General features: G+C 34.5%; 3 protein-coding genes across 3 annotated transcripts; all 3 read right to left on the reverse strand.

Moving 5' to 3' along the window:
- Nucleotides 1-1,321: 1,321 nt before the first annotated feature.
- LOC125193294 (2-oxoglutarate (2OG) and Fe(II)-dependent oxygenase superfamily protein) lies at nucleotides 1,322-3,039 on the reverse strand. Its single transcript, XM_048091066.2, has 3 exons — nucleotides 2,483-3,039; nucleotides 1,795-2,116; nucleotides 1,322-1,719 (listed from the first exon to the last, which is right to left on the reverse strand). Exons 1-3 carry the CDS (start codon nucleotides 2,941-2,943, stop codon nucleotides 1,489-1,491), a joined length of 1,014 nt encoding a protein of 337 aa, XP_047947023.1. The 5' UTR covers nucleotides 2,944-3,039; the 3' UTR covers nucleotides 1,322-1,488.
- A 5,576-nt stretch (nucleotides 3,040-8,615) lies between these two features.
- Nucleotides 8,616-10,428, reverse strand: LOC125197328 (uncharacterized). Its single transcript, XM_048096063.2, has 2 exons — nucleotides 9,898-10,428; nucleotides 8,616-9,346 (listed from the first exon to the last, which is right to left on the reverse strand). The coding sequence occupies exons 1-2, from the start codon at nucleotides 10,327-10,329 to the stop codon at nucleotides 8,738-8,740; spliced, it is 1,041 nt and encodes a 346-aa protein (XP_047952020.1). The 5' UTR covers nucleotides 10,330-10,428; the 3' UTR covers nucleotides 8,616-8,737.
- A 786-nt stretch (nucleotides 10,429-11,214) lies between these two features.
- LOC125192344 (uncharacterized) lies at nucleotides 11,215-16,000 on the reverse strand. The gene is made up of 15 exons (XM_048089887.2): nucleotides 15,825-16,000; nucleotides 15,667-15,701; nucleotides 15,390-15,501; nucleotides 15,152-15,249; nucleotides 14,413-14,509; nucleotides 14,235-14,324; nucleotides 14,093-14,155; nucleotides 13,927-14,001; nucleotides 13,777-13,842; nucleotides 13,619-13,696; nucleotides 12,981-13,085; nucleotides 12,688-12,885; nucleotides 11,900-11,943; nucleotides 11,682-11,756; nucleotides 11,215-11,554 (listed from the first exon to the last, which is right to left on the reverse strand). The coding sequence occupies exons 1-14, from the start codon at nucleotides 15,855-15,857 to the stop codon at nucleotides 11,711-11,713; spliced, it is 1,140 nt and encodes a 379-aa protein (XP_047945844.1). The 5' UTR covers nucleotides 15,858-16,000; the 3' UTR covers nucleotides 11,215-11,554; nucleotides 11,682-11,710.
- Nucleotides 16,001-16,945: the final 945 nt, after the last annotated feature.

Consider the following 16,945-nt stretch of genomic DNA (forward strand, 5'->3'; position numbering starts at 1 on the left):
ATCTGTCCATGTCCGCCTTGAAAAACAAAAGTGCTCAAATCATAAACCAAGGTAGTAAATCCAAGTGCACTATTTGGTTTGGGCTAGATGAATTAAATTCTTGAACTTTTTATTATTACTAAATGGGTTGGGTATTAAACATGGGCTAACTTAGTTAGTTGAGCTATAATTATTTAATTCTTTGGGCTAGGATAAAATAATCGTTGGAGTTTGAATTAAAATAACTTTAGGGCTTGGTCCTCTTGAACAAATTAACTAAACGGACTAAGTTTAAAAGCCTTAATTAATTAATTGTTTGAGCTATTAATTATTTAATTAATTGGATTATTTCTTTTCAATTAGTTGAAGGCTTGAAAAGTTTGAATTAGCTAGCATACTTAATTAATTAGGTGTTAGGGTTCAGATAAACCAGCATCTTCATAACTAAATCATCAGACTTAATTGAATAATTACTCTTTCAATTACTTATAAATTTAATTATGCGATCAAGGGACGTGATCAATGGCTAACTAATTAGAAATCCAAAACTAAGATAAAATCTTATCCATTAGATTAAAAGATTTAATTAATGGTTGATATAATGCCAAGTGGATTATATTTTAAATTTAAATAATTATTAAATAAAATTAAAGGGTATTAATGTCAATTCTCTCTTATTAAAATTATCCCAAAACTTTAAATTTACAAAATTCTCTCGATTTAAATTATTTTTTCGCAAAAAATATATCAAACTAAAGGTAATTTTATAAAGATTCTAATGAGATCTCAATTGCATATGTTCCGACGATGTTCGGATAATGAAATTTGATATATTTTATTTCTGTTTTCGCATATGTTGATAAGCAGATTTCTACTCATACTCATTTTAAAATCTAAGGGTCTGGTCTAAATTTGGTCTTAGTTTTGAATTATGATTCTATAAGCAATATAAGAGGATCCATGCGATTAATATTTGTATTTAACTAAGTGATTAATCTTCGGATTAAATAAAGTGACATACAATTAAATCTCTTGATTAAATTGAAGTAAATCTCCATGTTTATTTAATAAAATTGTATTAAAAAAAATTAAGTAGATTGGAAATAGGATCTCCATCAAGTCAGTCCATAAATTTTGAAATCAGATATGTCCTACAATAATCAAAGGAAACTAGACACTTTCATGAAAATGAAGAAATTTAAATTGAGGCAAATCTCCACGTTTATTTAATCACTTTATCTTTTGATTATTTAATTCAAATTAATTACTTCGATCGGCACATACATGAGCAGAGGGTCCCTTTCGTCCCACTCGGTAAACTCGTTTTTGAAAACAGTGTGAATAGGAGTAAGAAAATGTATCCAATCTAATAATTACGAAGTAATTTTGTCAAGGAATGTGAGGATCTATTCTACTATGATGTGGGACACCTCAATATTAAGTTACGTGAGGAATCAAAACAAAGTTTAAAGTCAACATAAGGAGGCTTCCCCAATTGACCAATGGTGGTCAAACAGATTGTTCCTTCCTGAATCTAGGAAGCCCAATCTTGACACCATGGATCTTGAGGTCAAGTTCATTCCTAGCTTTGAAGTCTGCATAAGTGAAAGGCTTGTAGTTGGAGGTCTCTATCACTCCATCCTCAGCCGGGAACACGAAATACCCTATCGACACCCTCTCCTTCACCCTGTTCACCTTCACTCTGTGCCTCACGCTTACATATTTGTCATCACTCATCGCCTACAAGTTAGTAAACTCAGTCACAAAAAGAGTAAGACAAAAATATAAAATTGAAAGCCAATCTTAGAAAGACACCTGCATCATGTCCCCAAGATTGACAATGAGTGTGTCATGAATGGGGTCCACATCCAGCCACTGATTGTTCTTCCAAACTTGAAGCCCCCCCACTTGATCCTGGTGAATTATGGACAGCACAGAGCTGTCTGTGTGGTCAGGGATGCCCCATCTCCGGTCCGCAGCCGGGCATCGCATGTATCGATACACACGTATGATTCCGGTGGCCGGAGATAGGTACGACATTGATTTGGGTAGTGAGAAACCGAGGTCTTCAGCCATGGCGCTGAATATGGCCTTTGCCAGCCTTGTTTGATGCCTCCCATATTCCTCTAGTAAAAACCTGAATTCAGAACCATTTTGCCATTTCAGATTGTTCAGAATTTAAGGAACCATTTACTTTTTCGATATGCTATCACAAATTCACACAAATCAAGAAAATTTAAATTACTACTAATTGGTTGTTTGGATTCCAAATAGCTGCCTAACACATCAGCAAAATAATACTCCCTCTGTCCACGATTTAAAGAACCGTTTACTTTTTTGATATGCCATCGCGAATTCACACAATTCAACAAAATAACTACTACTACTAATTGGCCAATAATAAAACAGCACGTGGAGAGACGTGTGCCGTGGCTGCAGATGGACCAAAACATCAAATCGGAAAACAAGAAACCAATGACAAAAACAAAAAACACGTGCTAACCTGAAAGATTCAAGGAGTGGATCTTGGTAATGGGAATGAGAAATGTTGTTGAGTGAAACATTGAGGCCTTCGAGCCAGTTGTGGTAGTTGTCAGAAGGAGAGGCTTTGTGGTGAGCATTTGCAGACATGGTGAGAGCAGGATTGCCCCAGAAGTAGAGCATAGGAGTGGTGGGAATAATCCCCTCTTTGGATTCGAAGTCGCGCGAGAATAGCTCGTTGGCGTGATCGTGGAGCTGGCTCAGCAGCTCCGCGGGCACGCCGTGGTTGGTCAGCCTGAACATGCCCCACTCGCGGCACACCTCGCTCAGGTGTGCGCGGTCGAGGGCCTCGAAATCCATTAATGGAAGCCTCGCGGATTGAGGACTCGAATCCGAATCGAATTCGAGAGAGTTCTGCTCGACCGAGTGTAATTGGCCGTTGTGGTTTGGGCGGAAGAAGGGAGGGTAGGACGAGAAATTCATTTTTTTATAAGACTAGTTTATTTAGGTTTGCTTGTATATATTAGGAAATGGAAATGACAATATTGTAGTTACCGATATTTATAATGTTTATGCATTGGTGAGAGAGAAATTTGTGTTTTTTTTTCTGACTTTTGCTGGTGTTGTAAAGGTGCTATATAGCATCTCGTATCAACAAAATGGACATGGGAGATGTTTGCGCATAATGGAATAAGTATATCATATGTGTCATACATACAGAGTATCAAACTGAACAATATTATTAGTATTCTATAATTCTATTTATTGTTATTATTATATAGAACTCATCTTAGAACTAAAATGCAGATCTGATGCTTATATTTAGTCCATATGGTAATACCTTTATTATTTTGTCAAAACACAATTTAAATCGAGAAAGATACATATAAAATTAAAAATATTCAAAGATATTCATTTATATAACATAAAATTTATAACATTGTAACATTAAATTTATATTATTGCATCACTAAATATACATCACAAATTATTACTATAATTGGACTTATAAAAACTGACCAAATACTATTATCTGATATATTCATTGGTGAATTCTCGTTCTTATTTTATAAAAATATCTCATAATATTTGAAAATTTATTGACCATTAGATTACAAAATCTTATAATTAAATGTAATATTAATTATGCATTTTAATTTAATTTAATGTAATTTAATTTTAATCACTATCCTATCTATAAACATATATAGATATTTTCTGTCACTTCTCAATCCTCCAACTTCATCACAATAACTCTTGTTATGAGTTTGGACCCAAACTTATATTTAATTATATATTTATAATATGACAAATGTTTGATTATGTTGGATATTGATCTATGGTCTATGGACATACAGTACACCTACCCTAGTCAATAAATATGTACGAGACTTTTATGCGCATATTAATTAAGTACTCCTTACACAATCGATAAATACTATAGTTTTACCCTACTTATTGAAATTAACATTATTTAACAATATCAATAACTGAGTGCTTGTTAGGTTTCAGATATTTTATTTTTACCTATTGTGGAGGGAATTCAGAATTAGATTGATAATAATTGTTTTGTTATTTGTGGTTTTTCCGATTAAATGATTAATACCTACCTGCAAAAGTTTGGGTGACCATTGAAAGCTAGGCGTCAGCAAGATTGCATCCTATTATTTTTATTTATATGTTTATTTAATTTTAATTTTGCATTTTTACGTTTGTTAATATCAATGCAGCGTCAACAAAAATCTAATCAAAGCAATTTGGACTAGCAACCACTAAAGTTTATTTAAATAAGTAATAGTATTAGGAGTTTAAGTTATGCAATTTATTATATTCAATTATTGTTACTTCCTACATTTAATTAATATAATTTGTGAATTTTTAATTTATTATTTAGATTTTTTATAAAATTAGAGAATAATAAAAAAGTGATGAATGAAGAAATTAAGTTGCAGCCAAAATTGTATTTGTATGTTTACTTTATACATATTGTGGTGAAATGAAACTTAGCTTCAAAAATAGAGGTATAAATTAATTCAGTTAGTTTTCGGGGCATCATTGTGGATGTTGAAATTTGAAGATGCAAAAGGCCATCATAATCACTGTTTTGTTATATTCAGACAATAAATTGGAAGCTGCATAGTGTGATTGTGAGGGGTTTGGATTCAATTGGAGAATCAAATTACATAATGGTCCATTTTTTTAATATGCAGCAGGGGTCGTAGCCATACAAATAATCTGATCCTCACATTTTTAAATACTCCCAAAATCATATGCGCATCCCATGTCATGGGCGTATAGGCTTATAAAATAGGGGTATGGGTTGTGTTTCTAATTTCTTCATGAATTGGAAAAGTCACTTTTTTGTCTTCGTGTCATTTTTGGTGATTCTGAATTTCACAAGTGACTCCCATAAATAAATTATACTACTTACTATAAAAACAAATTTATAATTTTATAAAAAACAAAGAAGAAAAATACGGTCCTCTCTACACCAAGGGAATGAATATTAGTATGACAAAATAATGAGATAGTGGGGGTGCCTGCGTTTCATAATCTAACACTTAATATCCATACAACATTAAAATAAATGGACCTAAAAGCATTTACAATAAGGTGTCGATCAGCGCCTACTGCAAGAAGAGCGTCGATCTTGGGCGATCGGTGAACGACGCCCAAGCGGGTGCTGGCGAGTGCGATCAGATATCCGCGGGTATACGACAGCCCTAAATATTTGGTGTAATTGTAAGTCAGCTTTGACTAAACAAGCCCAAACATTAGTATTTGATTTGCTGAAATAAGTATTTATTAATAACTAATTTTATATTTATTTAATAATTAATTAATTTTCACATTTGACTTGATTCATAATTTATAATATATCAAAAAAGCACAAATTAAGATTCATCAAATTAAGTTATTTTAAGTTTGCTAATAATTGCGATAAATATAATTAATCTTATCTACTAGTACTAAACAATAAAGAAGTAAGAGAAAATTCAAAAGTACTAATTTAATCACAAAACCCATCTTTATCCGATTAACTGAACGCCATCTAAAATGAGATACTATAGGGTTCTTATTTCATCTAGAACTTAGATTTTTAAAACAAACAAAAAGTTAGTCTTTAGCAAAAAATCAACTCTGATCATAAATCAAGTGTTTGCAATTTGACTTAACTCGTATAAATTGCAGCCTCTAGACTCGAATAAGATTCAGAACAAATGATACACCTTTCAACTTGGGAAAAGTCAGAATCATAATATAGGTTCATTTAATCCAATCAACTATATTAGTTTGTGATACCAACTTACATTGCACTACTAAAAGAGGAGAAGCCGAGTCATTGTTCCAGTGCTTTAGAATATTTTATGATACTACTATAACGCATATAGCATCTTGTTTATGGTAAACGCAAAACATTTATTTATATATAGAATATATTGATTTGTAGAATAAGATTAATGTGGAGTCAAATTCTATATCACAATTAAGGTCAATTTTTGGTCTATAATTAGATTACACAATGGATGGTGAACATCTACGTTTGTCCGTATAATCATTGTACATAGCGCATTTGGGGATAAAATTGACCAACTCACAATTGTATTACATATATACATATGCAATTAAAAAACACATATTTTTTCGGCATTTTATACGCATTATATACATTGCATTTGGCCATATACCACGCAACATATTTTATTAAATCACAACTACTTGTAAATTCAAAAATACGAACAAACATGTTTAGCAGTAAATACTAGTATAATCTAGTGTTTGTCATGATAATAATGGAATACCCTTTTCGTGAAATAACCAATCTTTGAGCTATTTAAGAATCGAGGCGAGACATTCAATAGAAGTCGTTTGTTTTATCACGATTAATTTAAAGTGCAATCAAATAATGAATTCAAATAAAAGTTTGTAATGCCCGGTACTCACACGGGAAGTCCGATTATACAAATCTATCAAATTCTAATCTATTACAAGTTGGAAGAGAGAGACGTGCAAGTCTCGGACGACCCATTCAATGCCGTGCTTCCAATTAAGTAGGAACGATGCATCAACAAGAACCACCAATACTTGTTCAATGGATCTTTCCCTACATGAAGAAAAGAAATAGAATACACTTAGCATGTAATACATAATCTCAAATAGATCGGAAATATCTACCATATTTAACCCCACATCAAATCCGAATGCTTGATGAGGATTTACTTCATGTAAAATGTGGTGTGAGAAAAGGAGACATCCACAGTATTTTACCATGCTATTATTAGCCATAGGATCAACAAGTGAGATCAACAAAAGGAATAAATGAATGCAACATTTAACGAATTAAATCCGAGCCCAATCGCTTTTTACATAATTTGGGCTGCACTGAATAAATGGAGTGAGGCCCAAAATTCGAAATTTAGTTATTTATTTATTTGTGGGCTGAAGATGAATGATGGCCTTGGCCAGTTTCAAAAATGATTTCTTTTGGGAGAAAAAATGTTAATATTTAATTTTAGCCTGAGTTTGAATTTAGGTATAGTATTTTTTTTAATTTTTTTTTTATAATTTCTCCTAATTGTGTATTTAAGCTTAGAATAATTTAATTTAAGCTTTGAATTAATTTTTGTAATCTAACCTAAGCCAAATTAAACTTTGGGAATTTAAGATTAATAGGATAAACACATGGTTTTAGGTGCATCCTTAAATTACTCCATCTTATCGAAGCTAAGAATAGTTCGACTTTTCTTCACTTTTTGAAAATGGGAAAAATTCGAGAGGAGAATAACATCGAGAAGCAAGGAATATACCTAAAAACCTTGGAAAACGTACGAGGTGAATTTTTCTATCCTACATACTAATGGGATAAAAATGCAAAATATTTTTGAAGTGATTTTTTATGAAAAACAAAAGTTATGATCGCTGTTTATTTCTTTCTTTCAAGTGATGTTGTCTTGCCATAAATATTTTGTGTATAATGCCTATCTGTTTTGGCTAAGGCCCAGTGAGTTGTGAATCGAATTCAGATCCAAGTGAGAGTGGTGTCCCTACTCGGACTAGTATACACAGGAGACTTATGGCTAAATGGTGGGTCGGGTGACCGAGGAAGGTGACCACCTTCCCGGCACAGAAAAGTTAAGGTGACAGTGACAGAACACCATCTCTGCGGCACAAGATGATCAGATATTGCAAATTATAGAAAGAGATTAGAATACAGTGGAACAAAGGTTTACAATAGTAAGCTCGGGCCCTTTTCGAAAAATCCCAAGTGTTACTGTGATAATGGCTTGACAATATTTTGAATAATCCGTTAGATCATGCAATCCAATAGAACTAGTTTACCCTAAATTATTTACATAAGACTTGGTCTTATTTTAATCCATACCCTTGAGAATAGGAATTTATAATAATAAAAAAAATTGATCATGTATCATATCATAATTCCAATTATAAACACTCCTAATATATACTAATAACCAGAATCTACTTTTGAATAGTTTGCCCAAACTTGTGCGTTTCAGTTACATTTATAAGCTTTTTTAAAAATAAAAGGCAATTTTTTTTGCAGATCAATCCTGAATTGAACTCATCGACTTATAGGCTATAGCTAATATGAGTATTGAGTACTAATACCTAAACAAAAGTCAACTCTAGAAATACACCACGAATATAAAATATGAAACCTAATTATAGTTCAGATCCAAATTAATTGTTCTCAATAATGGTCACAGGCAACCTTAAGAGTATACAGCAAAATTGAAGATTCTATTGGTCTGTTTGGATGTCAAAGAGAGGTCGATTTTGGATCAAATAACTCTATATAATTTAATGAATAAAGCTAGCACTCTCTCCATGTTTAAGAAATGTTAACTAGGAGTATTTGTCAGTAGCCCTGATTTTTTGGTTCAAAATTTGGAAGTCTAACTGAGAACATAAGAAACTGAGATTGAATAATAAATAGAGATTAGTATTAAATGTTACATACAAATAATAGGAATGGTTGCTGCATTTGCACTTGAGTTATAAATCCCACCATTTGTTGAAGGCTATCAAATTTCATTTTGATACACAAACACATATTGACAATTTTTTCAAACAAGTCGCACATAATATATTACACAATTAAAGAGTGAAAGAGAACATATTATGTTTGATAGGCATGTTAAAATAACACAAGATAATTAGAATAAGATGGACTTTACCAAACAGTTAAATAAGCTCACATAACTCATATATTTTGGTCATATATTTTGGTCGTATCTAAGCTACCAAACAAGCATTAAGACAGCAAGGAGTTCCACTTTCTCCTGGCAAAAACAAGCAACTCTCTTCGTTTCCAAGGCCCGAATCTCCCCACCAAATTCCTCCTAATCTTGGACACCCTCCAACCGCCGCTTCTCGACAGCGGCCCAACCGACGAAACTGACGAGGTTTTCCGAAGAGAAGAAGAAAAAGAGGAAGAAGAAGAAAGATCCTCACCAACACCCCATTTCTCATTATACCTAAAGCTGATCTCATGCTGCATTTTCAATGTTTCCGTCTTCCCACCGCGCCGCCTTATCCAGAACCAAGCCTTCTTCCAAGCCGAGCTCTTCGTCTTCATATCTCCGCCAGCTGGCACAGGCCGCGGCAGTGACAGGCTTTGTGCTGCTGGCGGAGGGCTGGGTGGCGGGATGAGCTCGTCCTCCCCCACCTCCTTGGGCGTGCCTGGATGCATCTCCCATCCGAACGGCACGCCCGCCGCCATATCCTCGCCGTGCAGCGGGCCGGAAAACTGCTCCGGTGCGGAAACTTGGGAGAGAATTCTGCTCATAAAAAAATCGCCTTCTTCCACGGCGAATGCATTCTTGTGTAGGTTGCAGTAGTATATTCTGGTGTTCCCTTCTTCCTATATATTATACTCATACCGATCATAAAATATGTAGATATAATAATAAGATGGCAATGCCTAATATCATGAAACTTTTCAAAAAATTGTTTTTTCTCATAAACTTCGAACTTGACATACAACCTCACGAACTTAAATAGTTATTGAATTTTTTTCGCTGACGACAAAATCCAACTACATTAAAATGAGATGGATAATCATATCCGGCTAGGGATTTTGTAATCGCACCACTATCATTTTTCAGTGGTAGCTATATCAGGCGTGATATAATAACAAATGAAATGTAGCTAGATTTTGACGCTGGTGAAAAAAATTCAACAATTATTTAAGTTCGTGAAATTATATGTCAAGTTCAAAGTTCATAGAAAAATAGATTTTAGAAAAGTTTCGTTATATTAGGAGCCAATATCCCTATAATAACTTGTCTTGATATAATCTATTAGTGTAACAAATGGATGTTAGGCCACCATGATAATTTAATTTTAATACCAAATTGGTTGTTAGAGCCAAGATATAACTCTTCTATCCTAATAAACGGAGTAATTAATTACCAGGATGGCTGGAAAGTTCCAAGGGCTGCAGCAGAAGGGAGAATCGACCATGGAAACATCAGAGGTTGAAGAGAACCTAGAGCTCTCTTGCTCTTTGTTTCTTATACCACGCACCTTCTTTATGATTCTTTTTTTCAGCCTCCAAATCATGGAGGTTTTCAGCCGCGGTGGCTCTGGCTCATCGAGATTGGGGAGAGGGAGGCCTAAGCACTGCATGAGTGGTGGGGGGCAAATTGGGGGAATAGCTTGCTCCTCTTGCTGTGGATTCTTTGCTGTTCCTGGCTGCATTTCCCATCGAAACGGAACGCCTTCGTTGGATCGATAAAACACACGTGAAGATTGCCCCACTGAAGACTCTCTAGCAAGAATTCTGCTGATGCAAATCCCATCACCCTCAAGCATAGAAACTGCCTCTCTACTCTGCAATGCCATTGTCAATTTCTTGTTTCTCTTTTGATATTTTTAAGGATGTATGGATTTGATGTAGATGGAAGAATGAGAATGGAATCAAAGGCACATGATTGTGACTGAGTAGGCTGATGATTAGCGTGTGATTGTTATTAAATTAGTTTGTTTTGAGTAATAGTATATTAATAGAGGTGATTCATACTTCTTTTTGACATAGCCAAGCAAAGCGCCCACCTCTGTTTTCAAGGTTACGTTAAGGTTTTTGGTCATACAGTTGTTGGTGTTATTCATGTGCACTTAAGGTACAACTAACTTCTCCTCGACTCAGAGCTACCATTTTCTTTTGATTTTCAAGCCCCACCACAACTCAACAATTAGGAATTGGGAAAAATATCAAAGTAGTATCATTATACCAACTATTTGCATCAAAACATCATACCAGCGTCACCAGAATGACTGAAAAATCCTCAGTCGATTATCCTATAGAGAGTCGGAAAGTACTATTATTTATTGTTCTATAGTATTTTACTTTCATATTTCATTTTTATATCATTATAATCACATTAAATTTAAAAAGTGGAAAAACGCTGAATCGAATCCAAAACAAGCAAGAAAAAGTAAAACAATCAGTTTTGAACCAAAATAAAAAGTCAGTAACCAACTAAAAAATATCCAATTTTATAGCCGGCATCACTAAAGTAAGCCTGTGATTATGCAATGAATTTATGCAACCATAAGCCTAAAAATATAATAGGCCATCCATGAGATAGTGATATACGGATTGACTTCTATGCATATACCACAAAATATTTATTTTATTAGTATGCATGTTTGCAAGATACGTCGATTGTTGGTCAACCACAAGTAGCACATGTAAAGATACACGTCAGACAAAAGTTTGAGAATAAATGAAGCAAAGGAACTGTCATTGTAACAAATACTTAAACATAACTCGAGTTAAACAAACGAGATGTTTCACCTGAACCTATTGTCTACTACATGTTAGGATAATTAAAGCACAGAGCTATTACAAATGTACACACTATCAGGCAATGAGCTATCCCTGTTTTTTCGTGAGAATTTGCAGTCTCCTGAACGCTACGAACAAATTATGAGAACACAACGATCAGTGTACGGCTTTTACACAATGCGCATTACACTTCATTAGTAGAATCTATAACTAGGAATATGTTATCAAACCAAGTGCCATGTAGAGCCTAGCAACAAGGATTTTTTCAGGTTACGGTCCCTACAAAACAAAGCGATTCTATAAGAACTCTGATAAGTAGAGATGTTTACTTCATAGGTGCAGTTGTCCTTCAAATATAAGGATGTCTAAATACTCAAATAGTCATATATGAGAACTTTGCAGTTACCGAAGCAAGCAAAAGAAGCATCGTAGTGATCACAACATTGACTCCCTCTCAGAATTTAGATGTCCACTTAGTCTCCTGCATAAGACATTAATCTTCTATTTAGATGATTCTCTAACTTTTCCCCTGGATTCCAAATAATAACACATCTTCACAGGTGTGTGTGTGTGTATCATGCATGAGGAAGGGTTAAGGAGGGGGAATGATCTGACGAAACGTACCTTGGCTTATTCGATCTAGGAATATGTTTAGACATTATAGATTCCTGCATTAGAGGACAATGAAACTTAGTATAGGTGTCAGATGCAAAACAAATTCCGAATGAAGAAACACAAGGGACAAAGTGGCGTGAGCAGAACAGTAATCAAAATGACAATCTGTATTTCACTGAATAGCATAATTCTATTTTGAACATTCTTAAATGAACTTTATTCAGAAGAAACTTTATCTAAAACCTCCCAGGAATACTTGCAGCCAACATATAGAGGTACATTCCAGATTTACCGCAGAAAAGTTCATGTCCTTGAGATGAGTTAAAATTCACCTTGCTGTCTTGTAAAATATTTGGTTAACACTAAATTTTCTTATTTTATCAGCATGTATCTAGACTCCAGTCCACTGTTAGTGTTCCTCACCTTGTGACAGGATTTTGGTTAACACCAAATTTTATGATTTTATCAGAATGTATCTAGACTCTAGTCCACTGTTAGTGTTCCTCGCCTAGTGACAGGATTTTTTTTCTTGCATATTTAGGAAAAGAATTTTAAGCTTAAATGTACATGTGATAACTCGAGAATAAGTTAGTAAATAAAATAATAATGCTTGTCCGTCGTCCGAAAGAAAATAAATCAACAAAGTAAGGGGCCTATACAGCAATAATGAATTTCAGAAGATAAATCACGCGTTCCCAACAAAACATATACGAGCACAAAATCATTTTTTTCCATCTGAACTAAAACTCCAAGGATGCAAATATTTCTAGCTAGGACTTTAAGAAACAGTATGATACCTGCTCTTGGATAATGCTTCTTGCCTCAACAAGCTGAGCTTCAAGCTCAAGCTCTCTCTCTGACACTTCAGAAGTGAATTCTGCACCCTTGTGTACATCTTGAAGTTGAACCATGCGCTCCTTTATTGAGCTCATTTTTGTTCGGAGACTTTCTTCAATTTGATCTCTGCCCATGTGAAGAGGCAGATCAAACATATCCTGTAAAGTAAAAATGGAACCTTATTCATGTAGATGGAAGTATAGCATAGTATTAATATCAGATTTTTTTATCTCTTTCCGGAATTCTGACATACCGTCCTCCCACCCAAAGGGGACTGTGACAGGTCAGCATCTGACCTAGTATTGACAGGAGAAGACTGCTTTCCATTTGGAGCATTCAAAAATTCACGCATATCAGCCTGGGTTCAGGAATGAGTTAGATACAATCTTCATTGCATTAAAAGACTCCTTCCAGTGTAAGTCGTCCAGTATATAAAAAATATACTTTGACAAAATTTCTTATAAATTATGGAGTATTACCATTCTTGTCTAATAATTTATAAATAAATTTTGGTACTCCTCCCAGATACTCAAACATGACAGGAGACAGGATGAGTATGAGGCAAGCCCATGATTTATAGTCACTTCAAGTGATCGTGCTTCATGCACACAATAGCACATAGTCTATAAGACCAATAATGACATATTAACACGTAGAGAAACAAAGGAGAGGATTCATGTATTCCAGCACCTACACTTTGCTTTCATTCAGTTAGCCCTAATTTGTCTAATTATTTCAATAAATTTTCATCTTCACTGAACAATAAACAATGGCTCAACCCTGTAATTTGATCCTTGGGAACAATATATGTCAATAAATAGAAATTAAGAAAAGCAACCGGTAACACAATACATTTCCAAATTCATCATCAGTCTAAACGATCAAAGCTACCTGCATTGAACGTAATAATGTTCTCAAATCTGCATTTTCTGCCATCAATTCTTGATTTTTTGCTTCGCAAGTTTCCACCTACAGGCAGGTGGCAGCAAGTAGCAACTATTAATGAAATGTGTGTCCCTCTAGTAACTAAATAAGCCAACATTACTCACAATCTTTTTGTAGAAATCAGTGTCTGCCTTCTTCCCAGTCCATGTCCCACGCTGCCTGCCTTCTTTCTGTAAATATAGCATACGTGCATGAGGAAACTAAAAGAATCATAGCAAACATAAGATAACTACCTATACTAACAACATATTCACCTGTAGTAAATTCATAATTTCCATGCCTGATCTAGATTCTTTCTTTTTCTCCATTACTACTTGATTGAGGCGCTCCTGCAAGAAATGATATGTTGATTACCTATATGGTTGTCCTTAATATCTTTGTGTGATTTACACCACCTTCAAAGTACGTTTTTTGTCGTACCTGCAACTTTACATACTCTTTTTCTTTCTTCTTCATCTCATGAATCTGTTGAGTTCTCACTTGCTGACATCAAGTACCTAGTTATAATTTGTAATATGGCAATGAGTGCATTAGTACAACAAGAAGAAGGTTAAATGCAAACCTGGTTACCCAAAACCATCTTCTGAAATTCATCTCGCTCCTGCTGCAACTTATCGATCTGGGTTTTGAAAGCTGCTGTAGCTTTCGCTTCCTATTGGTTGAATTAGTTACAGAACCAGAGAAAGATATAAATTAAAAACAACTCACTTGATGATTCAAAATGATTAAACTGTACGCACCGTTCTCGTCATACTAGCTATCTCTCTATCTTTCGTAGATAATTGGGATTCCAGCCTCTCCACTTTAGCTTCCAATCTTGAAATATCTGATAAGAGCCTGTCAAACAGTAACATGCAAGTACTTTCTTAGCAAAATTATGATCAAGTTGCCATTAACTGAATTCATTATGCCCTTAGGCTACAACATAGTAAGTCACTCTAAATGCACAAAATATCGTTTCATGCTTCAGTTCTTCTTAAAATGTACCTGTCCACATCTGTGATCGACTTAAAATCACCAAAGTACTAACACATCATCTGGCTGTATAGAACATTGAATTACTTTCCTAAACCACTATAAATTGAAACATAAAAACCTAGTAGATCACTGCATAAGTTCCTTGTCATCATTACAACTCCATAGATCAGAATGTTTGTATTATACATGATTGGAAACAGAAACATATGTGCTGAGTGCGGGAAAAGGATCCAACAGGAGGGCAATTGCCTCACTATGCTCAAAGTGCAAGAAATGAAAAACAAAAGTCTTTCCTCAATCTTCTACTTCAAATTTCTTTTTTTTTTCTTTTTTGGTTTGTTTGGACAAATTTACAAGCTAAACCTAGTGACTAAACCAGCTCAAAATTCCGCTAAAGCAAATCATGAACTAACCTTATCCACATATTAACTAGGAGTAGTAAGTATATTCAAAATATATGCAACAATCTACAATAATACAGTACGTGATAAAAAAGAATACCGTTGCCTCTGCTCATTGGCAGACTCCCGAAACTCAACATCACGCTGTCTCTGCTGCAACAAAGCATGTATGCAATTGCAAGTTCTCGACACCGAGACCTATTTCAAAAAAGTTCAATCCACATTAAACACATAGCAAAACATTTGTTGTAACCCTCACTCATGCCTCCCCCTTTTCTACAACAAGTAGTACAAATTAAAGCTCCACAAAACCCTTGAAATCGCAAACAGCAACTTACGGGGTCATTAGAAAAGAGATCGAGTGAAGCAGGGAAGCCAAAGGTGACTAAGGTATTGTTCAAATACTTGGCACAGTGCTCCAAGTTGTTGAGATCCGCAAACGCATACTCACTGACCAAACAATGATTCTAAATTAGCGAGTAAAAAATTGGGGAAAACCTAGAATTTCTTTTATTTTTATTTTTGCACATTCTTTCCCTGTTTTCCATCGTCACACTGTCCAACAAAACATAAAATGAAAAAAAAAAAATACATTCTAACGAGTTTTCAACTTACCTCATACTTAAAGTAGCTGGATTAATCGATGATCTCTGCAGAAGAACAAGCAACAAACACAAAACACGGATTTATACGAGTTAGAAGGAAAATGCAGTAGCTGAATTGGTTCCTAAACTATACATAAAGAGAGAGAGATAGAGAGAGGGAGAATCTACTCTGAGATCGGAGCTCGTATCAGTCGGAGGCATTTCCAGAGTGAGGAGTGCAGATCTGGGAAAATGGTGTTGAAAATTTGAAATTGAAATTCAGGATAAATGAAAAAGGGTTGAATCGATTGGTGTATAGGCGAGGTAAAAATGCCTTTTTCAGTTTTTTGGTTTGTTTTAAACTTTAAAGTGAAGGACTACACATATATTATTTGGATAAAATTGGATTTAATATTCCCAACGTGAATTTTATAATACTCCAATTTCTTAAAGCAGGCGAATTCAAATTTTCCAGTGCATGGGTCCAACAATATGGCCCAAACTGAACATTACAAAACGTATCACATAGAATTATGGGCCTCATTGTTTACAGAACTTGGGCCTCGACTTTCCTAGCTGGGCTGACTTCAAACTTTTTTTCTATGGGATGAATAACAATAGCGATTGATTATAATAAAAATAAGCATGAATATTTGGTTGGGTAAGGATTTTAACCGTGAAACTAATGTGCCCATATTATAAGTAATTTAGTTGGATTTTCAAAATCAAAAAGTTCATCGGAACTAAAAAGCAAATAGTTCATATTTTTTGGTACGGTGAGAGTAAAATATCAAGTAACTCAAGAATTTCCTCGATTCCTTAATTCAAGAATTTCAAGAATATAAAGTAATTCAAGAATTTCCTCAATTCACTAGCATAATCAAAAGAATTTTTGGAGGGAGTGTATGATTGCAACTAGTGAGAAATAGTACTATACATTGTCGGGAATAGAGAGAGATAGAACATTAAGGAATAAGGACCCAGGTTGTGGGTGGATGCTGAATCACTCAATGAATGTTTGCTTGATTTTCACTTAAAAGTTTGAGCAACTTTTAATTGAAAGCATACAAAATTGTACAAATCCTTGTGTTCATGATATGGGAGGCCACTGTTTTTGGAGTCTTGTCTTCTTTTTTTTTCATACTAAGCTATTGGACCTACTCATCTTCTATGTCCATTGAATAATAGTGATGCATAACCACACACACCGTGTTTTTACATAGTGAAGGGAATAAGGTAAGTTGAAATGAGGCCAACACACAAATTCGAAACGCTATTTTGTTTTGTTGCAAGATTTCGGCATTTGCTTT

Source organism: Salvia hispanica, chromosome 4, assembly GCF_029641045.1.
Source record: "Salvia hispanica isolate PSC_SH4W2 chromosome 4, Shi_PSC_v1, whole genome shotgun sequence".
In the NCBI taxonomy this organism is placed as follows: domain Eukaryota; kingdom Viridiplantae; phylum Streptophyta; class Magnoliopsida; order Lamiales; family Lamiaceae; genus Salvia; species Salvia hispanica.

Excerpts from the sequence above, each read along its gene's own strand:
- LOC125193294 (XM_048091066.2), bottom strand. The coding sequence starts at position 2,943 with ATGAATTTCTCGTCCTACCCTCCCTTCTTCCGCCCAAACCACAACGGC. Across the intron at positions 2,117-2,482 it reads CCACTCCTTGAATCTTTCAG|GTTTTTACTAGAGGAATATG; the intron begins GTTAGCACGTGT and ends TTCTGAATTCAG. Across the intron at positions 1,720-1,794 it reads ATCTTGGGGACATGATGCAG|GCGATGAGTGATGACAAATA; the intron begins GTGTCTTTCTAA and ends ACTAACTTGTAG.
- LOC125197328 (XM_048096063.2), bottom strand. The coding sequence starts at position 10,329 with ATGGCATTGCAGAGTAGAGAGGCAGTTTCTATGCTTGAGGGTGATGGG. Across the intron at positions 9,347-9,897 it reads GGAACTTTCCAGCCATCCTG|GAAGAAGGGAACACCAGAAT; the intron begins GTAATTAATTAC and ends TATAATATATAG.
- LOC125192344 (XM_048089887.2), bottom strand. The coding sequence starts at position 15,857 with ATGCCTCCGACTGATACGAGCTCCGATCTCAGA. Across the intron at positions 14,510-15,151 it reads GCCAATGAGCAGAGGCAACG|GCTCTTATCAGATATTTCAA; the intron begins GTATTCTTTTTT and ends ACTGTTTGACAG. Across the intron at positions 14,325-14,412 it reads TAGCTAGTATGACGAGAACG|GAAGCGAAAGCTACAGCAGC; the intron begins GTGCGTACAGTT and ends TTCAACCAATAG.